The sequence below is a fragment of the Corvus hawaiiensis genome, chromosome 6, assembly GCF_020740725.1.
Source record: "Corvus hawaiiensis isolate bCorHaw1 chromosome 6, bCorHaw1.pri.cur, whole genome shotgun sequence".
In the NCBI taxonomy this organism is placed as follows: Eukaryota; Metazoa; Chordata; class Aves; order Passeriformes; family Corvidae; genus Corvus; species Corvus hawaiiensis.
Window position 1 is genome coordinate 36,529,696 of NC_063218.1, and position 25,611 is coordinate 36,555,306.

Genomic DNA, 25,611 nt, shown 5'->3' on the forward strand with positions numbered 1-25,611 from the left:
CTGCAAAGGGTAACAGGGAGTGGACCTCCACTGCAAACAACTGCACTATATGTGACAGAACTGAATAAAAACACTTGTACTGAATACAAACTCATACATAAACCATGTGTAGAGCCAGCCATGCCAACCTTCCTGCAAATTCTGTGAGATTCTGCATAGCTTCTCTTCCTTATCGAGGACAGTGGAGGGGATACCTTTAGTAACAGATAAATCTCTGTAATGCAGTTATCTCTCAGCTGCAGTGCACAAGCATCCCAATTAATTCAGTCCAGGCCTAGCAGAGCCGGCACTAAGCCAGAGCTGATAAACCTGCCAAAGCCAATCTGAGTCCTGCAGTGATTCTTGGGAACCTGCTCTGTGCGTTCTGCTGCTCCGGACTGAGGGGGTTTATGTGCTCAGCTCTGGCTGGCACCGCACGGAGCAGCAGCTCCGCTGATGAGGCCTTTCTAACACCCAGAGTTCTGGGGAGCAGGCAGAGACACCCAGTCACCCCAAAGGCATCAGCAAGGTGTGGCAGGGCTTATTAGCACCGCTCAGCCAGATGCCAGCTGGCCCAGCCCTGATCCTGCATGGCTGCCTGCAAAGCTCCCACACGTGGGCAGGCCTGGGGAGCAGCACAGCCACGCTTGCACGGGGCCATGTCTGAGGGTCAGCCATGCCAGGCACACCTGGGCCAGCATCCCTGGCTCAGCGAGCACTGAACTGCATAAACCAATGCAGAACAGAAAGGCCACAGCAAAGTGGCAATCATTTTAGGATGGGATAGGGAGCAACCACCCCAGATGCTGCCTTTGGCATCTCTGCTCTCCCAAGTGATCCTGGGCCAAATTCTAACAGAGGCACTCTCTGCTTTTCCATCATCTGTCAAATGGAGATAGTCTTCACCTATCCTCTGGGGTTTGGTAAGGCTTGTTTAATATTCATAGGCATTCAGGCATTCAAATAAAAAGCACCAAAAATGCAAGGTGGTCTTACAGGCTCTCACAAAGACAGATTTAAACATAGTTTCTTTCCAGCCAAGAAAAACACTGAAGAAGTAGGACTATTTCCACAGATACCAAATTTCAGGGGCCGATTCACAAATTCCAAAGGACAAAGATAATATTTACTCCTATGTTAAGATGCATCTGACAGATGAAGCTATATAAGTGAAAAATGTTATTATAGGAAGGAAGGCTTGTAATAGAAAAAAGGGATGAGGTGCTAGTAGGTATCCTTTCAGAAATGGGAAAGAACAAAGCAAATTATCTCTGAGATGCTCAGATCTCTTGCCACAAAAAGGCAAGCAATTCCAAGAGGCCTATAAAGGGTTTAGACAAAAAGGTGAACTCTAGAATTAATAACAGAATGGTAAACAGGAAGATTAATGGCACCAGAGAAAATGCAGATGGTGAAGCCCAGCCTGCAGGCTCAGCAAGACTCTGAACAGGGAGGGGAAAAAAGGCAAGGTGTAAACAAGGTGACCTTCAAAGGCACGGGAATGCCTGCCAACAGGCCAGCCAGAGGGCATCCCAAGACACAGATGTGCCATCTGGGGTAGGCTGTCTCATGACAACGTGAACGAGATTTGTCTTTTTCAGAATTTGCAGGGAGGCAAAATGGGTAGTGGCAGAAAATATGACCATTCATTCAAAAGTGGCACAATTAAATGCACAGGTTGGAAAAGGATGCCATCCATTTTGTAAAAAAAATACAAAAGAATTCCCTGAATATCCCCACTCAGAAAGGTCTTGTGCCCACTTGTAAAGCCTGCTCATGCAAGGTGTGGGGGAGGAGAAACTGGTTTTCACCAAACAAATGTTTTCCTTGAGGGTTTATGCTTTAAGTTTATGGTAAAAAGAAAAAAAAACCCTCAGCACATACTGCAAAGCAGCTCTTTAAACCAATGATGGTATAAATTTTCCCCATCTTGGCATAAGTCTGTTCACTCCAGATGGCACATTTGAGTTGAAAACAGGTAAAGATTTCTCAGAGATCTCTATGTCCAGTATTTACAGAGTTCCCTTGCTTTGCCTCAATGCTTAGCTGGTCCTTCTGTGTGCCTGGGATATCTCAGTTCTTTGCCTACAGTAAAAACTGGGAGAGAGAAATCTCCTACCATAGTTCTGCAGGGAAGCCTGGCTCTGTCAGGCCTGATGCTTAGATCATTGTGATCAACCAGGAAAATTAAAAAGTAAATGCAATCACACATTTTTTTCAATGCATCAATCAAACACGACAGTGGGGCAGTGCTAAGGGAAACAATGCTATCTCTAAACAAGCCTTCTACAGAATAAGCCAAACATGAACTGTTATGATATCCAGAGGCAAGAATATTAGGGGAAAACAGAATAAGCAACATTATAGCTCACTGTGGAAAAAAAGCAGACCTAAGCAGACTATGGGAGTCCAGCAAGCAGTGTATTCACACACCTTTTTTTCCTTTCTGCCTGGCTCAAAGTGCATAAAATCTGAGTATTTCAAGCAAAACTGGCCCATCTGAGTTCAGTGCTGAAACTGGCTACTTCAGTGCTAGGAGCACAAACAGACATATCTGAATGTGTTTTATTCTGATGGGCTGCATACCAGTGAAGATATTGCCATGACCTCTGGTTTCACAGTAGGAACCACGGGTGCTGGATGAGGTCAGGCAGCTCCTGCAGAGCCTGCACAGCCCAGTGCTATTACATCAAGAAGGCTTGACTCAAGTGAGCTTGACTGTTGGCAGGAGCTGCCACCATGGCTCTGGGCATCAGCACACACCTTTATCCAGAAAGTCCCATCATGTGGCTCTGTTGGTTGCTTTTTTAATAGAACAGGAATGGAGAGATGAAGAACACACCTGAAAACACTAATGTGGCAGTGAGGAAGGAATCAGGAAAACAAGGGAGAAAAACAGCAAGATGGAGGAAAGGTACTATATTCCTTCTCCTCGTCTGCTGCAGCTAACTAGGGCATCCTTGTTCTGAAAGCTGCTACAGAAAAGTCTGAAAAATGGAAGCCCTGGGCCTTGAATCATGTCTTTTCAATGTCTCTCTCCTTTCTTCTCTCTGCTAACAGAGAAACACTGTAAACTCCCAGACCCTGAAAATATCTATTTCCACACCTTACAAAATACAGTGAAAATAGATGATAATAGGGAAGAGAGAGAGATAGCCATGCAAGGAGAAAATAAAGTGAAACAGAGAATAGTTGCTCTTCTCTCCTTTCCTTCTGCTCAGCTTTAATTTCCCTTTGTTCATCTAACACTGAGCCAAACTAAGCCAAAAGGAGCTGCCATGCTGGGCTACAAGATTGATGGCTGCAGGCAGACTCCACAGTGAAGAGACGGATGACTGGTCATTTCCCGCGATGCACTGAAAAACATCCATCCTTGCAGCCATGCTGAGTCCATTTGTGCTCCTTTTGAAAAGAGAGATAAACACAGGCAGCCAGAGGCACCTGGCTGTCCTTCTCCCTCAGAAGGACACAGCTATAGTCCGCTGGGTTCCTTGGGAAGGTCGCTCTGTCCATCCCTGAACATCTGGCTGTGGGATTTGCTAACTCTCTCTCTCCCCCGGCAATCATCCATCTATTAGAGCACAGTGCAGGTTGGAAGAAAACAGTGAAGAGAATGGTGTGACAACCTCATCAATCTACAGCTACATGCTTGGCTATTTAGTTTTCTTTACACTATTCCTAAATGCGGGGGGGGGGGGGGGGGGGGGGGGGGGGCGGGGAGGAGAATTGCTACTGGTATGAAGGAGGGAATTGTGGAAATGGCAGTGTGGATTGGAGTAAGTCCTTACGACTATTAAAATGTTGTGCATGTACTAAAGCAGTAGGGAACTAATTAAGATTCAGGATTGAAAGGCAAAACAAAAAAGTTGGATGCACTCTTGCTCCATCTGTAGCACTGACTGAGAGTTCAGATGTACTTGGGGCATCATCTTTAGCAGAAAGAGGTTAATTTTTTTTTTTTTTTTTTGCCCACTCAGATATTAACAGAAAGCTCCCTGGAAGGATATACTGTAAGTATATTTATAGTGCCAGCCCTGGTATAGCAGCTTCAGAGGCACAAAGCACTTAATACTGAGTCCTTTCTATTTAGTTAATAGTGTCTTTGTTGCTGATACTGTCCTGGTCTATAGCCCTGCTCAACAGATACAGCCTCTGTGTTTCCAGTTCTCCTGTTGTGCTGCTACCTCACTTAGGCAATGAGCATTACATGGCAGATGTATCCATAGCATCACTTACAAATTAGCATCACTCCAGAAATTCCTGTAACCACGAACCTCACTTTGTCAGAGTAGCACGTATCTGTAACTGTGTCATTTACAGACATTTCACCAAGGAAATCATGAGAAGATAAAAGCATTCACCATCCCTCAAAAACACAAAGAAATGAGTCACTTGCTTCAAGTGTTTATATGTAGTTTTAGCACTCTACCTGAGCCAGCTTTGAAAATTTGTCTTTTATTCCCATCATGCGGTGCCATTTATTTTAAGCCAACAATAAAAGGATTTTCACTACAGCTCTTTAGGACATACATAGGATATTAATCATGACCGTATGTTTTCCTAAGACATAAACCCCATACTTGCCAAGGGCAATCACTTGCATTCAGAAGGGCATAATTTCTATCAAGAGGGGCAAAGTTTCCATCCTTTCTCCTACATCAAGAACCATAGCTTTAGCTGATGGAAATTGCTGCTTGCTGTTATCTTTATCAGAACTACTCACCTACAACAGTTAAGGTCCCAGCCCTAAATTACCTGGTTTGTTTAAGGGGAACAATGTTCCAAGTGCATCCTGAGTGAGACCTCTGGTCTAGAAGACATTGCACATAAAAGCCATATCCACCTATTCCAATGTGTTGCATCAAACCTCCTTCCCCCATGGAGTTCATTACTGGGAAGGGATGCTATGGCAAACACCAATGGTGTCAGAATCATGAAGAATAAAACACCTGTAATAAACTATTAGTCAATCAAATGCAAAATACAGGGAATATTGAAATTAATCATAATCTAGTAAAAACATACTATTATCTCTCAGGTACAAGATGATTATGAGGCCGTAAAATGTTTACTACAGAGAATGGGAAGGGAAGGTTGGTGGGAGGTACAGGGATGTGGGAGGGGAAGTCATCATACTCTCTCCATTCTACTCTCAGCAGTTCTATAAAGCTTGGCTTTTCAGAGTTGAAACTGAATATTATATTAACATTTATTGCTCATTCCGTTATATTATGTACCAGGAAAATAACACCTGCTATAAATATTATAATATTTCATGGTACAAAACAATTTAATTTGCTATATGTCAGGAGAACAATAACATTTAATAAATAGGGTTTTAAAAAGCATATTTTAATGTAATTATATTCTATAATGTCTTTGCTGGTTTTTGTTAACATTTTCTTCTATAAAGCAGTGCATAGGTTCTACCACACCATTGACCTAGTAGGCCAGTGACTTCACTGGGCTCTATGCAGGATGCTGAGTACCAAACCTGCAAGTCTGCTCCAACCCAGTACCTGACATGTAGATTTAACTTTAGGCATGTGACAAGTCCCATTAATTACTAAAAGATCACTCATGTTCTTAAAGCCCAAGCTCAGGTGCTTTCCTTCGCCGGGGTTAGACAGCTTGGCATCTTATGAGACTAAGCCCTGGGGACTTGATCCTATAAACCCTTTTTCATGTGATTACCAGAGAATTCCCAGAATTACTCATATGGACACACAAAATAGATGCAATGAATTAGATTAAAAATACCCATTTCCCAGGATCTTGTCTAGTACTTGCATCTGAACTGTACCTGTGCACTGCAAAAACCCTTTTGACGATGTGGATTATCCTTTTCAAGCATTTTTACTTGCGATACTTAGAAAAGGGGCAGTAGGTTTGCCAGCAAGGCTGTTCAGGTTCCGTTCCAGCTGTAAGATTCCTACAGGGCAGATGGCTTCCTGTCTGCCCCTCCCCATGCTGGAGAGCTGGTGATTTGTGCCTTGAGGGAAATGGGTCTGACAGGTTCCAGCATTTCCCCAGGCACCATCCTCTGGGGCTTCCCAAGTGGTTCCCATAGCCCTTTCTTCTGGTAAGCCTTCAGCTTACCTTCACTCCCTTCATTTTAAGGTAAAATTTGTTTATTTCATAAATAAATAATCCTGATGGTTACTTACAATCATCAATGTTAACTTCATAGCAAGGAGATAAATCCCACAGAGCTGTACCTCTCCAGGAGGAATAATTTGTCTCCTAGAGACATGGCATTCTCAATCAGGCCTTGGCAGCTTGAGAGGCACATGCTGAATAACCTCTTCCCAACGACGTGTCCTAGCAGCCAGATGTAGGTCAAACACAGTAGCCAAGAACAGAGAGAGAGCAAAACAATGGGCTGGATAGCTCAGAGAGGGTGGCAGCACCACAAGTAAGCTTTCTCTCAAGAAGCCCAGGTCTTTCAAGCCAACGCCATCTCAGCTGCCTGAGCCCTCCCCCACATCTTGCAGATCAAGCCCCGAGAGATGACCTGCAGTCACACTGCAGAGGCTCCAAGGAGATCAACAGCACAGTTCATTCCTTCAATTTAATGGCCTACTGTAGTGACCGAAACATTTTTTCAGAACAGCCTGGCTCCAAAGTCATCATACCTCTATTTTCACAAATATACTAAGTACAGCTAAGATGACACAGCAGTGGAAAAATTACCTTTAAGTGGCTGCACTGCTTCTGAAATTACAAGAGCCTTGTGTCTGTGGGATGCTGCACATGCAGCCTCTGTTCCCATTCCCAGTGACGAGATCCAGAGAACTCAGAAAAACAGACTTAACAGCTCACAAAGTTGCCTTATCTTGTTCAGTTGCTACTGCTGCCTTAGCCTGGTGACTAGAGCCAGAGGGGTTGGCTTCAGTGGGCTTTTGATCAAAACCCAGAGAGGTTCCAAAGCCCAGTAGCTTCTTCATGCATCTCTCTCCTAATTATGCAAACTGGCTCAGCCACACAAGAACCAGGAGTAATCCCAGGTGATTCATAGCCATCTTAGCTAAACAACAGAGTTCTCCTGGTAAAACTGTGAATATAAAATACATGTAGTGACCTGTTCCAGATCTTACAAATGAAAGAGAAACTATTTACATGAAGTTAATCCTGTAAATTCTACCAGCATGACTGTGGAGTCAAGCAGCAGAAACAATGTTTTTGTTTTCTTGACTGGACTATTTATAGAATATTATTTACTTTTCTAGAAATGAGTGTTTTACTTCCGTAACTGCAAAATCATGAAATTCCATTTGGGGAAAAATACACATTTACTCACAGTCACTGAGCTGAATTAGCCTAAGAATTTGCAGCTTATCACATGTAACAACACCCAGCAAGAGCAGTGCATGATTTGAAGGAGAGGTTACCACAGCTCTGGCAGCCATGACATACAGAAGGCCAGCTCACCAGTGGCCAGAAAAACAAAGCAAGAAGAATTATGCTGTGCAAAACTCGAGATATCTTTCCAGCAATTACACTGCACAGCCAGCCTTGAAAAAACTGGCTCAACAATTCACCTATGGTGAGTCTCTTTATTTGTATATATGGGTGTGTAACAAATTGCTTATTTTTTCATCATCCTGGTACACATAAGCCCAGGCTGTGGACCAGAGCTGGTACACTTCCATACCAGTTTTGCAAGGCTTTCTGCTGATGGCCAAAACATTTAATCCTGGCACTTTGAAGGCTTGGTAAATGCCATGATTCATTCATTTATTTTTATTTAGAGGCATCCCATACCCCTCCCAATCTCTCTCAAAGTATTTATTAGATATCTGTTAGGCACTCCTCTGAGTCAGACAGGTGAGACTGACACCTCCATTTCACATACTGAGAAGCTGAGAGAAAAAGGCATATTCCATTGTCCCTGGTACTGTGTGTAGTCCTGTGTGGGGCACAGGCAATGCAAGGATGTGATGGTGTGGTACAACTTGAAGTGCAGAGATGGGCACCTCTACTGCAGATCAGCAATGGGACAAATACATATTTCACCGCAGGACTTCTATGTCATGATTCTGGTTCTTAGTGCCATGTAAGAAAAAAAGCAAACTTTATCTGGCCAGAGATCTGGACCAGCAAAGGTCCCTGTTGTAGGTAGAATTTAAAGGTGAAGGATGAGATGGAATAAATTGTTTAAATGTATAATAGAAAGAAGCTGATTTGCAAGGAGATCCCACACTGATGAGTTTTCTCTTGGTGACAGAAAGTCACTTTTTCTAATCCAAGTCGTAGTTGGATGTGTAAGTGCCTTAAAGCAGCAGCTCTTGCTTGTGGTGCCATGTCCTGCTGTGAAGACAAGATTAGTGGAGAATTGGAGCCTACTGTTTCAATTCAGTAGCATTGATGGACTCATCTGTAAGCTGCAGGCTTAGCTGATGAATAAACACATACTTAAATTTAGACCAGAAGTCCAAAAGAAAAGGTCCAGCAGAATTCAGTATTCATATTGGTATTTAAAAAAAAAAAAAAAAACAAAACCAACAGCAAAGAAAAAACCCGAACACCTTTTGGCATCCCTGCTCCCAGATTTGGATTCATAATGTAAAGCTTCATTTTGTTCTGAAGTGCTATGGAAATGTGACATAGATAGGTACATGATAGACCAAGCTCAGGACGCAGCATGGCCAGGGTGTAGATGTGCTTTCTAACAAATCAAATGGGAACCGAAAACCATCCACCCTCCCTGTCACAAAAAGTTAAGGGGTATTTTTTGTTTTCTTCTACATGAGGTGACAAAGATAAAGATGGGTGAGGATGGGTGAGAGTGAGATCTGCTCTAGGCTCAACCCAGCGCAGGTGCCGCTCCCAGCAAACGCCGGTCGGAGCGCGGGCCGTTCCCGCCGCGGGGGAGCCCCGCCGGGAGCGGCCACGGAGCGGCCCCGGCGCGGAGCTCCCGCTGCCCGCCGCGCCCTCTGCCGGCCCCGCCGCGCCGCTGCAGCCGCCGCGCCCGGCCCCGCCGCAACCGCGCCGGCACCGCCGGCCGGCGGGACTGAACATCCTGAACCCAGGCCTGTTTTAAAGGACCTATTACAAACGGCGAGGAGAGTTGGGGGTTTTGTTTGCTTTTCAACACAAAGGACTTCAGAATGCAGAAGCACTTGAATAAAAAGCAGATTTTAAATGACATTTTAATTTCGGAATTTTGCAGGGCCAGGAGCAGAACTCACAGAAGTTTGCTAACAGGCTATTAAAATTCATCTTATATGAGAAATCCAGACCAAATCATGAGAAAAACAAACCTGCTCCTGTCAAGTCAGCTCAACCCCAAATGCAGGGTTCATCATGGCAAATGTTGATAAAAGCCATGAACAATTAAAAAACCTAAAATAAGCTCTACACAAAAGGTAACTTTGGTAAACTCATATCTGCAGAAATCTTTCAGAAGTCTGAACAGCTGACATGTTTATATTATAGCCTCCTTCAGGAATATTGTATCCAATTCATCTGTATATTACAGACATACTCTTATCAGGCACCAGAAATATTCCGCTGATTATGATCCTAAGATAGTCTTAATGGACCTTAAAAGCAGCCACAGGCAGGTTTTATAACATAACATGACCTTTAATTACAGAGATAATAGTAGAAAAACTGTCAAATAGTAGGAAAAGGGTTTTTTTAAGATGTGCCTCTCTTTACAGTGTTCATAGTGAAACAACACTGCTGTCTTGTAGTACAGAAGAGGAACCAACATGTGATTGTGTAGAAATTGCTGAAATCAAAAGTGAAACTAGTCAATATTAATTGGCCTATGGGAGAAAAAAATATAAAAGGAAATTTTCAATAAATTAAGTGTTTTGAATTTTTTATTTTGGCTCTAATATCTTTGAGTGAAACTGGGCATGGCAACCAGAAACGGAAAAAATAATACGGAACTCAGTAGGACTGTATTCTTTCTGTGTTCTTGGGTTTGACTTCCAGCTGTACCACAAACCTCTGCTTAAACCATCATAGAAATAATTCGTTCCCTTTGTCGCTCATTTCTCCATTTTGGAATCAAGCTACCTCCTTCACTATATTTTGTATATCTGGACTGTAAGTACATGGCTAAGAAGACTTCACAGCAACCCCTGGGATGATGGTCTAACATGCTGCTTGAGTCTCTAGATGCTATCATACAAGTGATACTACTGCAAATTCTGTTCTTTGGTTTTTAATGTCATCTTAACTTTATCTTGGTGAAGTGCCCCATCTTAAAGACCACAGACCTCCACAGACATGCTGAGCATCTCCCCCAGGAGCTGGGAGCACTCCTCACTTCCCAGGAAATACACAGTATCTTGTACAATCAGTCACAGTCTCCACAAGGTAAACTGAGATGCTTTAAAGAGATAACAGCTTATCTGTAAGGATTTTGTTCATTCATCCACAAGCACACTCACCTAGGTATACCCCATATGCCAGATTAAAAACAGATCAGGCATTGTTCAACTGGAACTAAAAATCTGTTTTCAGTACTTTCTTCAAACAACTTTACCATGGTTCATAATAGCAAAAGAAAAATATTTTTGTTTTTACTATTCAACAGCTGGTAAAAAAGCCCATTTCTGTAGCTCAGCTGAACACTGGACTGCCCAGACATAAGTAACAGGACAGACACTACTAGCACAAGACCCCAGCTCATTCTCAGCACAGTAGTAGCATAAACAAACTCTACTCCACACCCTCCAGGCAGGTGGGAAGGCTGCCCACTCTGAAACCTCACTGTGGGCTTTCAGTCCAAAACCAAAGGACATCAGCAAATTGACACAAAAGCTTTACAGTCATATTCTTTAGACTTACACACCATGTGAAATAAAAGCTCTGTGGGTATGTATGTGTGCATCTATATTTAGCCATCTTGTAAGACTGAAGTAGGACACTACCAATTTAAACTCCACAAGGTTTTTGGCCACACTCACTGTATCTGTTCTCATCTGCATAGGTGCAAAGCTTGGGTAATACTTGCCTGTCAGCAGGGTTTACTGTAGGCAATACCACTTCCACAATTTTGATAGCTGACCCAACACATAATCATGATACTTCCCAGCACCACAAAACCACTAAGTATATAGGAAAAGGATCAATTATGATTTCAAGGGGCCTCGGGTCTAATCCAGGATCTCCCTCTCGTTTCTAACACACCTCTGTCCAACTGCTCTGATTTTACCAAGGGCCAGAACCCTACTGCTTGCCATCACAGCACCTGCAGTTCACAGTGGTGGTAAGAGTTAAAAATTCTCCTTTTTCTCCCACTCCACTGGAAGAAACGCTACCTAGCTCAACCCTCCCCCTCACCCATTCCCACACTTCTCAGGCTCAGGAGCTCAGCTCTGTTCTTGCTCTTTTACTGGGCAGGAGAGCGGCCAGATGAGTGAACATGGAAGCACAAGCTGCTTACAGCCCTCCCACTGCTCTGTGCTGAAGTGCCATGCAAATACCACTGCTCGACTCTGCAGAGAACCAGGTTTCCCGTACTCGGTTGAACAGAAGTCTAGTTTCACAAATATTATGAGAGTATCAACACCTAATAAGTTTAAAATTCTGCACCTAGGAAATGTATCTGGGAAAACATAATCCAGGAGTGCAGGACAGGATGGGATCTGCCTGGCTGGGGAGCAGCTCTGTGAAAAGGGACGTCAGTGTCCTGGTGGACCATAAGCTCAATATGAATGAACAGTGTGCTGCTAATAAAATAAAGCCAACAGGATACTGGGTTGCATCAGCAAGGGCATCACCAGCAGAGATAAAGAGGTCATTATCATATTCACTGCTTGTCAGGCCATACCTGGAATACAGTACCCAGTTTTGGTCCCTGCTATACCGAAGAGAGGTGGACAGTCTGGAGGGCGTCAAGGGAAGGGCTACAAAGATGATCAAAGGCCTGGGAAGCCTGCCATATGGCTGTCTGAGAGAACTGGGTTTGTTCAGGCTTGAGAAGAGAAAGCTTAGGGGACACTTTATCACTGTGTTCCAGTATTTAAAGAGTGGCTACAAAGGTGAAGACTCCCTTTTTACAGAGTCACATGAATAATATGAAGGCTAATGGGTACAAGTTACTCCTGGGGAAATTCCAGCTAGACACAAGAGGAAAATTTTTCACATTGGGAACAATCAGCCATTGGAATCATCTCCCCAGGGCAGTGGTAGATTCCCTAACACTGGACAGGGTGCTGAGACATCTTGTCTAGTCTGTGCCAAGGAAGGTTGGACCAGATGATCCTTGAGGTCCCTTTCAATATGGTATTCTGTGAACCTAAGACATCACAGTATTAGCAAGATGTCAATATATTGCCCATGGCTCAGGATTTGTTTCAAATCTGTACCAGTGTTCATAGAAGTCTTGACTGCTACACTGTAATGACTCGTGTAACAGCTCATACCCATTACAAAAATGAACTCTAGGCTGCACCTGAGCCATAATGCTTGGTTTTGATAATAGGAATATAACTTACAGATGAAAGATGAAGACCAGGCCATACGAAAGTAAATGTCAGGAATACTTAGTGAAATTCCTGAAGATCTGGTCATATTATTGACTGTATTGTCAGTAAAGGCACTATCACAAGTAAGTATTGGCAATACTTTATTTCTCCTGCATGTCTCCTGGATAGGCTACTGGATGGGATGGAGGATGCTTAGAAATAGCACAAACATGAGCACTGCTAGATGTTTGAACAAACCACTTTACTAGGGCAATGCATGCATGTAACTCTGAATATGGTGGCAGAGGAAAACAGACATCTAAAGGCTGCCTCAGCAACTCCTGTTCCAGTGTTCATACCTTTACAACTTTGGCTGTAAATATTCTTAAAACCAAACACCTTCATCTTAAACCAAATAAAAGCAACAGATAAGGACAACAAAAGCACCATCTTGTATTAAGAAGTAGGCATCAACTGATCCCAGGAGAAACATTATAGTGCATCTTGCATTTTACAAAAAAACAGCAGACCTTTGGAGCATGATTATTTTCCTCATTAGGTTTTGGTATTACCAAGTGTGAAACTCTCACTCACTGAGTTGTGTCATGCACTACATAGACCTGTAAAAGTAGGTTAAAATTATAAATGCTATACTATTACCAAATAATTTATTGTACCCTTTAACTGCTGGCAAGACAGTAGTTTGATTCTGCTTGCTGACCAGCCAATGGCTACCTATGACTTACCAAAACAAAAATCCTAGGTCTGTATATCTCCTGACTTCTGAATACAACTTATTGCTATAATAAGCCACTCCAAAAGCCCAGGCACAGTCCAAGCAAGTATTCACACCCCTGGTGCCAATCCCATTGACTGCTGGAATGGCAAATTTTGGAGCAAAGATCCTCATCTGTGTTTGTTACAGTGGTTGTCTCACAAGAAGTACTTCTACACTGTTAACATAATACAACTAAGGTTTAGCCCTAATTTGATGTTGTAGATGTGCATTGCTTGTACATGCCATAAAACAATTATAAATATACATAAAAATATATCAAGAATTCCACAGCCTCCTCTATAAAAATCAGCCATTTGAGTATTAACCAAGCACAAGCACTCTCTAGCTGCTGAGAACAGCTCTAATGAATGGAATGCCCAAGCCCTACGTGGAGTGAAACTATGAAACATTTAGATTAGATTTCTTTCAAATTTATTTTACATGTCCTTCAGCTGTCATCTCTGTGCCACTTAAGAGATCTTAAATTTCCACATCTTTGCCCCACACAACCATCAGATGTTTAACTGAGGACTAAAGAAGTCAGCATTAGGTAGCTTCCTAGGTTCAGCATTAGGTTTTATAACAGTATTCCCCTCCAAAACCTACAGTATTTCTGCTGTCCATATCAAAAATAAATTATATTCTCTTTCTCCCAAATTGTCAAAAGCTACCTTTAAATGGAGATCCAATGTTTTCCATAGGTTTTATACTTTCAAATCAGAGAAGGGAAAAATCCCACTTTTGGCTAGTGAGTATATTCTGGATATGCACAGATGGAATGAAATTATTTTGTGGTATAACTGATAAGGAAAGTTAATCACTAGATAGAAATTGGTTGGAAAATAGATTTAAATGGCAGAGCAATATAACTCGCCTTATTTGGTTGCCACCGGCAATGCAACAAAACTAGCACTCCTGAGATGCAGAGGAGATGTTTATAGCAGGGAAAACAACACAGAGACAGACATGCTGAGGTCTCTTTATCTGATAACTTTGTGGTAATTGCCTTTCATGCCCTGTGGCATGTAGGATGCACTAATTTGGCATTCAGTGAGTACAGCAAAGAAGAGGAATACAAACAAAAAAGAGTCAAACCCTCCCCTACTGCTTTACCTTACAAAATTACCAAGGCACAGCAGTACTGGCATCATCACAAAGTCTGAGGTGGGCACTTCTATGAGCCAACATCATCCTCTTCCTAGAGTCCAGTCTCATTTTCATCAATGTACATGACTGATTTCATCAGCTCTTTCCAAGCAGCTCTGCTGTGAGGTCTAGTTCTATTTGCTGGCTGAGACTTTGCCCTTGGTTTGAACCCCAACTGAATGTTATAGGCATTTCTTCCTCTTGTCCAACCGTCCGCTGATGTCTCCTATATTGAAGGTAGGGAGTTTTGAAAAACTATTTCTACCAGAATCAACAGAAATTTTGCCTCTGATTTTAATGGGTTTAGAACTTGTCTCTGTTGCTCTTTCCTCTCTTTTCACCAACTCCTGCATAGAAGCAAAGTCATCAGTATTGCTGAGCACAGCTCAGTTCCCAGGCATCTTCTTCTGTCAAACAGGTTTTTTTAAATATTCTTAATTTACATTTGGGGCTTTTCTCCTGTACTTTTTATACTGACAGTGTCTCACCTCTTAAAAACCACATACAGCTGTGAGTATATGTGTTCCCTCTTTCTCATAATAGCTGACCCCAGAGACAGCAAGCTTTTATTACTAACTTCAGGGAAGAATGCACAACACTACATTCTACCTGACACAGCTGCAGCTCCTCCACATCTGCTTTACAGTCACTCATTCAGCATCCAGACTCATCACTTCAAGTAGTTTAATTGTGGGAGAAGAGTAGCAAGGACAAGAAGAATGAAAGAATAATGGACAAAGGTACACGTACAGGCAGAAAAAATACACAAATGTGGCATATGCTCACTGTTTTTTATTATTTGTTGTTTATAATCTGGTCATACCCCTTGTCACCAGCCTCACTAAGAAAAATCTTATCAGCGTACTTACTGTTCTACACACACAGTGGTTTTTTTCACAAAGATTAGGCAGCAGATGTCAGTGAGACTTTGTATTAGTAATGCACTGAAGAAATAATTAGTAATACATTGATTCTTTGCATCCTTGTGAATTTGCTAATAGAAGCCAGGATTCAACCCTACAGAAGTTAAATTCAGCTTCCATTGTGCTCAATACAAGTTGTTCACATTTTCATAAGGGATGAGTTGTATGCAGCGGGTTTGGTGGTTATGGTTACAGCAAATCAAGTAAGATGCAACAGATGCAACGAGAAATGGTTGGAAAGCAGCAAAGATAAAGTCCAAGGTCTAAATGCCAGGTTTGCATGTATGCCAGCTGTTCTGCAGCTTGGGAGAGGCAGGCAAACAAATACTTACCAGGTTTAATTTCCAGCAGCTTCAGCCTGGAATCCTCAGGGGGATGCAAACGCCTCTTTTTGCGCCAGCAACGTGCTGGGTATGTGTACAGCTGACCTGGGGCCAGGCCTGAAGATTAAAGGCAAAAAATTAATCACATTTCAGTTTGGAAACCACAAGCACTCTCTAGCATCTTTGTTCTTGCCCTCCCAGCCTCTCCTTGTTGGAGGGTTCAATTCTGCAAATCATGAGGCAGAGCTACACACTCAAGGCATCCAGTGCTCCTGAGGCTCCTCAGCACCTCTTGGGATCAGGCCTACAGAGAATCTAGGTCTCACTTAGACACTTCACTCAGCTCACTGAAACCAGAGCTGCACATAAATAATTTGTGATTTCTTCAGGGTAAATAGAATTTCAGACTCTCCTGGGTCACAAGGGCAATGCCTCCTCCACGCGCAGAGAAAGCCCCTTGAGAGAGAAGAGATGAAGTTCTGACATGCAAATCTTGAGCCCCTGATGCACAGAGCAGCTCAGGAAATTTGTGTCTTCCAAATGGGAGCAAACCAAGATCCAAGAGGTCTGACTCTGTATTTTTGCTTACATTCTGGACTTCTGTCTGAACACCAGTTCTTCATTTTGACTCTTACTTCCTCATGCCAGTATGCTGAATGAGGGAGGAGATACAGCAATAATGTTTATATCATTGCACATTCCCTTAAACCACATTTGGCATCACTGGCTTTTGAGTTGCCCTGGCTCTCCTGACAGACACCCTTCAGCCAGTGTTGAAGCTATACTTTGCTTTCTTGCATTCAGGACACAGCAGGGCTTTGTGAATGCTTCACTAATAGGGGCACAGAAGCACACTGGCAAGTGCTTCAAAGCATCCTCAACTGCCGCAGATAGTCATGACACACAGAAATACCCAGCAAGACAGAGAAAAGTTGGAGGAATTTAATTCTCTCCTCTGCTTTCCCTGCCCTCTCTGTCCACCAGTTGCTTTGGCTCCTCTGCCCTTCTACTGTTGCTGCTGTCGTGAAGGAGCTACAAAGCATGACTGCAATTCCAGACTCATTGTCCTCAAAAACCAGGTAAGACCACGTAAGAGAGAGGAGAGGAGTGGTGTTGCTATATCTGAAACTGTACAAACAGTGAACAGCTGGACAGCATCAGGGGGGTGCCAGTAAATCAGAACAGCTCAAGGGCAGGAGGATGGCCCAAGAGTTCTCTCTCCTCTCTTCTGATGCAGCCAGGAGAGACTATCAGCTTGGGAACAAAAGTGACTCACCAGACCAAATGAGGATAATGAAAAAAAACCATCCTACTTACTTGGGGGTGGGGAGGAAGACACAATAACATAATTCACCTCGAGGGCATGTGCTAATCAAATTCTGCAAGTGAGTTCCTGGGTTTTAATATTTCAACTGTTGGGAATGCCAGTTCAGACCCCAGCACCTTCTACCTACTTCCAAGGCCTTGGAGCATCTACAGCATACTGCCCGAGTATGGCCAAGAGACAGAGTATTTGCAGAGCTCCTGGCTGTCTCAGGGCACAGAATGCTATTGAACTTGGACTTTTCACGCCCTTCTTTCATAGATGCCCAGAAAGCTGGGCATTGTGCCCATCTCAGGAAGGACGCATTTCAGAACAGGTTGCTTAAGACCAGTTTGGGAATAAAAATGAGAATAACTAGCACTTATACAGTGTTTGGACACCCTTCTTCATGCCACTTTGCAAACATTAACCACTGCAACCAATTGCTATAATGATGAGGTGGATTGTGCCTGGCTCTGATGTGAGTAATTAAAGAGGTGGAGGCAAGAAGCCCCACCCTTTCACAGCAGGTCCTGTGCAAGGACTTGAATGCAATATTGAAATGGCAATTGCCAGATCAAAGCAATAGGACAGAGAATCCATTGCCCAGGCCTCCACAGAGGAGCCATTTGAAAGAATAAGTACCACGGCTTTTGTCCCAGACAGAGAGGAGCAAAGATCTACTAGTTTTGGGGGAATATCTGCTAATGTGAGCAGTCTTACATGAAAGAACAGTTCTGGATTCAGCCAGGACAGTGAAAGCCAACTATATACTACATGCTGAAAGCCCAACTAGAAACTTGAAAGGAGAGAGGTAGGAAAGCCTCTTCCTTAGAGGGTGGCAGGCAGATCAATAAGAGACAGATGATCCAACATCCACCTCCGCACCCCTTGAGGTAAGCCCTCTGTTCCTACTCACAATACACCTGTTCATTAATATGCTGCCATCCAATGAACTTAAAACACATACCAGATCTTCACTTCATTGAACCCATCAATGCTACCTTCATTTCTCTACCCTGTTCTCCATCTGTCTCTGTGTCAGCTCACATGAAGTGTAGATCTTACACAAAGGAGAGGCAACAAGGAAAGGGTCAGTGCTGAATGCAGCTCCTTCACAGGCGATCTTGCAGTGAACATGGAAGTAATGCATGTTACTTTCTTCAGTCCTCTGTGGGTTGTCTCTCCCTCTGGTACCTTATAGGGCAACCAGAGAAGGCTCCAACCATTTGCTTACAGAGGAAATAGCAGAACCTGCAGTGAGTTATGTTGTTTATCTCATTAGTGTAGGAGAGTCATAACTCAAAGCTCATGTGAAAGGCCAGGGGAGGAGGGGAAAAGGAGGGAGTTATGTGCAGTATTGTGTGAAATTAACCCTGAACTGTTTATCATGAGATGCAGATTTCTGACTCCTTTAACAAAGAGGACAGCAAGAACTCAAATTAATATGCTGAGTTTCTGACTCTCCTCTGTTTTTCAAGTCTGTGTAAGTGAAAAGAGGTCCTGGAGCTTTACCATTTGTCTTTATCTAGTTTTTCAGGTTAGGGATAGTAAATGGTAGTGAGCACAGCACACAAGACAGATACCAGGATGGCTGGCAGAGAATTTTCAGAGCCCTTTAGTATGGGCACAAGCACATTGTGTAAACCAAAACCAGGCATGCTAAAACTGCAGAGGGATGCCTTGACTCACCATAATACTACAAGAAATAGATTTACGCGAAGACACTCAAGGGAGCACTAAATGGGCTAATAAAAATCAAGAAAGAGGAAAGCAAATATGGGGGAGGAGGGCTGCTTCATTTCACACTGATTATTCTAATTCAAAATAACAAAGTCATCAGATTTGGTGGCCAATGCAGATGCAGGAGACTTCTTTCTCTTGATACTCTCTGACGAATGGTCCACCATTAGTCTCCAGCGCACACCTGCAGGAAAAATGTCACCTAGTCCCTTTTGGAGGGCAAGTTGCCAAACAGTTCACTATCAGAAGTGCAGAAGGAAAGATTTGCAGAATGAATTTGCTCAAGATAGTCCACAGAGCTTATAGCTGAGAAAGGCAAAGCAGGACATCTTGGTTCCTGGTGTGATGCTGTAACACATTTATGATGATTCCTTCTGTAAGTGCACAGACACCAATGAGACCCACACAAGTCTATCTCTCTGGAAGTCTATCCCTCTGGAAGTCGCTGTTGACAAAACATTACTTGTGAATATAGTGGATGTACACCTGTAAAAAAAAAAATATATATATATATACACACACCTTCTGACTGTGTTCAGAAGGATAAAAATAGCAGCACCTTACTCATAACAAGAGGAAGGAAAAGAAGAAAGAAAAGAAAAGAAAAGAAAAGAAAAGAAAAGAAAAGAAAAGAAAAGAAAAGAAAAGAAAAGAAAAGAAAAGAAAAGAAAAGAAAAGAAAAAAGAAAAGAAAAGACCTAATTTTGCCAAAGCATAATCTCTTAGGAAGGCGGAATTTTCAGCTGAAACAAAAAACTCGACTGTGGTTATGAAGCAACCCTAGAAAAGAAGGGTTAGTGCAGAAGTTTAGACAACTCCCATCTTGTGAATCACGTTCAGCAGTCCCAAATTACCCCAGTAGTTTTGGTAGCTGAAATATTCTTGGGGTATTTTTAACGCTGTAAAAACACCTGTTGTCTCCTCTGCCAGAAGTGTCTGCATTTTACTATAGAAACAGTTTTCTGATAGTACTGCAAGACAACACGAACTCTACTTTTGATATTTTGGGAATAGGAGGAGTGCAAGGATCCTTCCTTTAGTATATCCTAGGAAAGGGAGAAGGAAAGTTTCAGCTAAGACTCAGCTAGGCACTTTTCAGAAGCAGCAATTGCTTTCTTAGCCCTAGAAGGGCAAAGGAGCATTCTGTGTGTTCCTCCTACTTCATCTCCTGTAAACCAGACAGTGGAAGAGATTAGAGCAGGCTGCACCTTCCCATAATTTCAGATCTAGAATTTGAGGGGGTGGAGGGTGAAGGTGGGAGGGTGTCAAAATAGTTTAGAGAACTGGCATGTATTTATGCACGTGTGCATGTTATACTTCCAGTGCCCATGTACCCTAGGTCCCTTCCTGCCTGGATTCTCTGGGCTGCACTAAAGGGGGAAAAAAAAAAAAGGTAGAAATCCATTTTGGTGCTGTCAAAATATCTGTTCCTTCAGCTAATTATTGGTCAGATACTGAGCTATAACCTAGCCAGATATCCCCAGGGGTTCAGAAGGACTTCTGTCTGAGCAACATCTCCTGTCTTCCGACTGGTGACTGTCGACTGTCCTTTGCCTTTCAAAAAAGGATTTCAGATGGATTTAGTCTAACAAAGGAACAACTGACCAAAGTCTACAAAAATAACAGTGCTGTTTTCCCTTGAGCTTCACTGAGCTGTGGAACAGGCATTAGCTAAAGCTCCTTAAGGAAATATATTGACTTCTTTCTGTACCCAGGGGAGCTGCAGCTGCAGAACAGATACCCAAGTTAACTTGTCCAAAGCAGAACCAGGGCTTATAGGTATATTTCTAACCACCAGAACAATGTTCATTGCATTAACTGGACTCTCCTGTGTTTTACTTCAGTTTTATATCCTTCCCAATATAGTTCCTTATTTTCAGCATTCATCTCAGAAACTCCCTTCTCCACCTTGGAGGTAATTCCAGTCCTGCTTAGAGCAGAGCATTGAGTCTTCTGCTCCAGACTGGGATCGATAGCTTGAAAAGAGCTACAATGATGCAGCCTTAGAAACTACCATGTCAGGCACTTCTTTGCGTAGAGTAATTAGCATGAGCTCTCTGCAGTTACCCAAGGAAATCCCCTGCAGGCACAGAGGTTTAGGCAGTTTCTCTTCTGTGTGGCCTGTAGCAGGTTTGAGCTCCTATTAATTAAACCCCATGAGGGCTCAGTGGCCAGCCCTCCATACATGCACATGAATACACAGACACAACACTACCAACCTGGTCCCCTGTGCCTCTTCTCCATCCAGATGTAGCAGTTGTTCTGAGCTACACCAGTCTGTGAATCCAGGAAGGGAAGGCGGACACTTCGCTCAGCACAGAGCCGGGAGTTGTAGCTGCGACAGTGCTCAATTGCTTCTTTGTAGAACTGGTCCCCGAGTCTGCCAAAAGAGACAGGGCAGACAGTGAGAATGATTGCGCTGCCCCCTCCAACAAGAGTAGAAAAAGGGGCATGAATGGTTGGTTGGTTTGAAAATGGACAAACAGAAAAACTTTGCCTGGACAGATGCAAACGTTGGTGACACGAGACACTGCTGAAGCAGATCATGCAGAAAGTGATGTCAAATTCACCAAAAGATCAGGCTGTCAGGAACCAGACACAGATTTTTTCAGTAGCAGTGTGGCTACTGAATGAGCAAATGATGCAATCACACTGGCCCATGACCCTGGGTCAGGCCCATGTACACCACAGTGAACTCATTTGATTGTTTCTCTTCCCCTGTAGTTTGTCCAGCCAATTCAGCAAACCAGTCATTTCAACCCCATGTTACAGAAGCTACTGCAGTATGTTTTGAGCAACCAGAAAGCCAGCCAAGTTTAGAAGAACTTCACTCCATCATTTCTGGTGTCAAAGACCCCATAAGAGCAAAGACCACAGTCCTCTTATTGTGTGCTTCTGCGACATGAAAACACTCCTTAATCACTGGAACCATATCTGCAATGGTCATACCAGATGTTTTGTCATAAGCCTTCCAGAGTTTTCCTGGAAGGTGACAAGAGCAGCAGGCTACAACCAGTAGCGACCAGTAAGACCCAGCATGGCAAATGCTGCTTTTCTCTGGAGTCCAGTGGGAAGAACAGTTCTAAAGACAATGTCACTTAATAAATAACTGTTTGTTCAAAAATTCTGTAGAACCTTCATCTTCCATTGAGAAAGGTTTAAAAACCCTGCCTGCTGGAGATTACCAAAATCCTCCCTCCAAATTTCTCTAAACAGGGAAAAGCATCAAAGTAAAGTTACCCTGAAGACACAAAGCAGCTGTCATGCTGGAGCATTGCAAAGTAGGTGGGCCACACTGCTGAACCTCATTCTTGATCTATTGTCAAGGTGAAATTCAGTCGTGACACGAATAGCTAGGAAAGCTACCTGTTAGGGGTAAGTTCATTAGAAAACAGGAGCAGAGTGATAGATACCATAACTTGCTCTGACCCTGATATTCATTAGTGTGCGAAAAGAGTACAGCACATACAGCAAGTGAGCCAAAGGGATGCATGCACAGAGATAAAAGGGAGTCCCTTTCCTGTTCTATTAGTTGTTTTGCCCACTATCCTCTTCCATAGGCACAACTGGCATTTTAAAATTTTGCACACCTCTGAATGTCAAATCAGTGCAAATTGCTCTGTTTTACCATCTGTATCTTTTTTGTGACTCACATCTTTTAAGTGACTCCTCAGTTGTACGTTATGCTTTACATGAGAGTCAAACTCTTTTCGTCTTGGCTATGCTGGACCAATAGCCTATCACTGACAGGGGCTAAAAGCAGAGGCTTAGGGAAGAGCACAAATACAGCAAATACCAAGAGAGACACCTCTAGTTCCCCCTTCTCAATTCTGATAATCGGAACTTAATTTACCCAAGTCTCAGGTTATCCAATGATGGGGAGATCAGAACATCCTTTGGCTACAGAGACTTCGTAAGGGTTTTTCAGAGGTTTTGTGCAGCAGTGAACATCTGTGTGACCATGGTGCCTCTCAGACTTGTCCTCCCCTGCTGACCACCAGCTCCTGGGCAGCTGCCAGTGCAGGGATCTTTGGAGGGCAACTGAAGGAGAGAGCTCTCTGGACTGTGCAAGTAAGTGGAGGGTACAGCCGTGGGCAGAGTGTGTACAGCAGGATCCCTGCAGACACTGAATCCCCTGCAATGACCCCAAATGCCCTTTTCCATAAAAAGGCAGGGGGGGAAGGGAAGGGGACCAGGGGAGAAAGGAAAAGATAAGCTGCACTACTATACAAAGAATGTGACTAGGAAGAAATGAAATCTTATTAAAAGCTGTAATTAAAGTTGTACACTTGTGTAATCAAAGTCAGTAACAAGGAGACCCCAGCTGATCAAAGACTAACAGCTCTTTCCACAAACACATGAGTTTCCTCAGAGCTATGTCAGATTCCTTCTATATTAAACCAGGGATGCTCTCTAACTCTAAGGAGTTTACTGAAAAGAAAAGCATAGCTGTGTGACAAAAAATTGCCACCACTGCATAAGTCTTCCTTATGCCAAAAATCACTTCAGTCATTAGAATATGCGCACCACAAAGCATCCGTATTAACAAAGACAATACATCTCAGCAACCCAGATATAGGATCTGACTGGAGATTGCTTCAGTTTCCACCTTGCTCTAAGACTGAAAATAACTGTAAGTCTTCAAATGTAAAATATTTGTCTTTAAATCACATTATCAAGTAGAGAAATTTTCAGATTTTTCTAAGAGGGAGAAAAGAGGTTTTGAGATCCTAATGGCAGAGAAGCAACCAAGCTAATAAGTCAAATTCACTCTTGACACAATCTTGCAGTCTAGATGTTTCATTACATTAATTTTAAAGATTTTAAATATGCACTTTTTGCCTTAAAGAAAAATAACAATTTAGAAGTATTCAGTCACCTCCATATTTTAAGAAAGCTTGCCTTGGCTCCACTACAGCAAGCATGATCAAAAAAATGCAGTTTTGTAAGTATTCACTGGAAAGATATTCAGATACTGAGACCTTGAGGAATTGTCCTGGCCTTAATTATAAATTGAATTTTTTTTTAAAAGTGACAAATAATCAAATATAGGAAAGTAAAGAAACAGTATTTCCTTGTGACACTCATATATCAGTGGTAAACAGCTTCCCTGAATTTACTTTTGAGTGCCTAGTTGTTTTGTTTTACCATTAGTCTTTATTGGAGGGATTCTGACACATTCCAAACTTCAGTTATTTTTTTTTGAAAGAACTTCAAACTTAGCGATATTTTTTCATTTTTTGTGCTACATATCTAAACACAGCATGTTTTATTTTATGCAGGAAAAAACAGAAAGTATATTAAAATAAGGGCAAAAAAGGGGAAGTACGGTCCTATTGTTGTGTTCATCACTGTGGAGTCAGGGAGGTGGGACAAATCCCAGCCCCCTCCCAGGAGGTTTACAATGGAACTGGAGAACAGACAAGGGTGGGAATAAGACCGGAGAGCGCATGAGCTCAAATGAAACTCAAACAGATCTGTTGAGTTTGAGCAAGTGAGATACAAGAAGAGAAAAAAATGAATATTATAAAGTGTATCATATGTCAGAAAAAAGATTAATTATCTGTTTCATGCTTCATAGTTTTCCCAAACTGTGTTGCTATGGAAGACTTACACTTCAACTCCTGAAAAAGTATCTGTAAAAACTATGGGGAATTTCCGCATTATTTTTATGAAAAGTATGTATGAGTCAGTGCTGTGCTGTGACTGACTGCAAGGGTCAATTCTTCCCTTTGGACAGGGGAGTTAAAGGTCACACAGACTTGTCTAGATTGATATTAATGACACAAAATCATCAGCATATGTGCAGATTTTAAAGATGCTGGGGAAAAAAAAGCAAGGAGTAGACATGAACAACTGCTGGACAAGGAAGGCAAATCATACTGAAGGCAGCACAACTGGAAATACAGAATACAGCTGTCAGCACACTGTGAAAAGCACACAGCCGTTCAGTACAGAGCCCCAGGTGAAACCCAGCTGTTTGGGGCAGGCATGCCAGTGACACTGCTGGCATACACACAGGCTTTGCACTTACATACCAACCCATGCACACTAAAATAACTTGGTTCTGGCTGACTGATAAAGAATCCCGGACTTGGAAAAGAACAACCTATGCTATTGCATACTTCTGCAAAGCTGCATAGGAGAGGGAAATGTTTAGTGGAGGTTAGAGGCTCTTTATTGGTGCAAAAAAAGTCGGACTGAAACTAAACAGCAGGCTGGGAGCAGTGGAAGCTCCGTGTGAGCGGGGAGGTGAGCACTCCGAAAGCACCAGCAGCCCTGTGGGTGCTGGGACAGCGATGTGAGCCTGGTGCAATTCTGTGCAGCCTTGCAGGTAGTCACTGCCATGACAGCAAGCACCAGCATGGAAGATCACACTCTGTGACATCCTTGAGGTCACTGTTCTTTTAAGTGTTAAGAAACTGAGGGTTTCTATCATGGAAACAGGTCAGCTAATAACGAAGTCAGGGAAGAACAATTCTTCCCTTCCCTCAATCTTTGCCGGCTAGCTCTAACTAGTCCATAAGATTTCTAAGCAGACTCCAACTTACTACTTTTCTGTGTAGTACCTAGTGACATGACTCTGCTGTCTAGGCATGCCTTCAATGAGGGGAAAAAAAAAAAAAGAAACCCAAGAAGTTGCCTGTCTTATAAGCCCATAAATTAGCAACAAGGACCAAGAGCCTGACTTCATTCCAGATGTTCAAGATGTTTGTTTCTGTGCTGACAAGGGATCCTGATGGGCCCTGAAAGCAGCGGAGCAGCTCTCCACCACTACTTCACAATCCATCCTGCAAAGTCACATATTTTTGAGTGCACTTACACCTTTTTACATTGGCTATAAAATAGGCAGAATCCATCAGGCCCCTCCTGCAGTGCCTAACACAATTCAGGTTAGTACCCAGAGAAGGTGAGCACTCGCTGAAGACCTATAACCAGCCATGCTCAACCACGACTACAGGTCCACATCAGCCCAGGAAAACTTGTAT

General features: G+C 42.8%; 1 protein-coding gene across 10 annotated transcripts in view; it reads right to left on the reverse strand.

Annotated features, from left to right (window-relative positions):
• The window catches only part of DPF3 (double PHD fingers 3), a 169,235-nt gene that overhangs the window by 81,208 nt on the left and 62,416 nt on the right, over nucleotides 1-25,611 (reverse strand). For all 10 annotated transcript variants that reach the window (XR_007204090.1, XR_007204089.1, XR_007204092.1 and 7 more), the window contains exons 2-3: nucleotides 20,842-21,002; nucleotides 15,587-15,694 (exon numbers count right to left, since the gene is read on the reverse strand). Coding sequence is in view for 5 of the 10 variants with exons in the window: in XM_048305733.1 (XP_048161690.1) it covers nucleotides 15,587-15,694; nucleotides 20,842-21,002 (269 nt within the window). In the remaining 5 variants the exon portion in view is untranslated. The remainder of the gene's footprint in view (nucleotides 1-15,586; nucleotides 15,695-20,841; nucleotides 21,003-25,611) is intronic.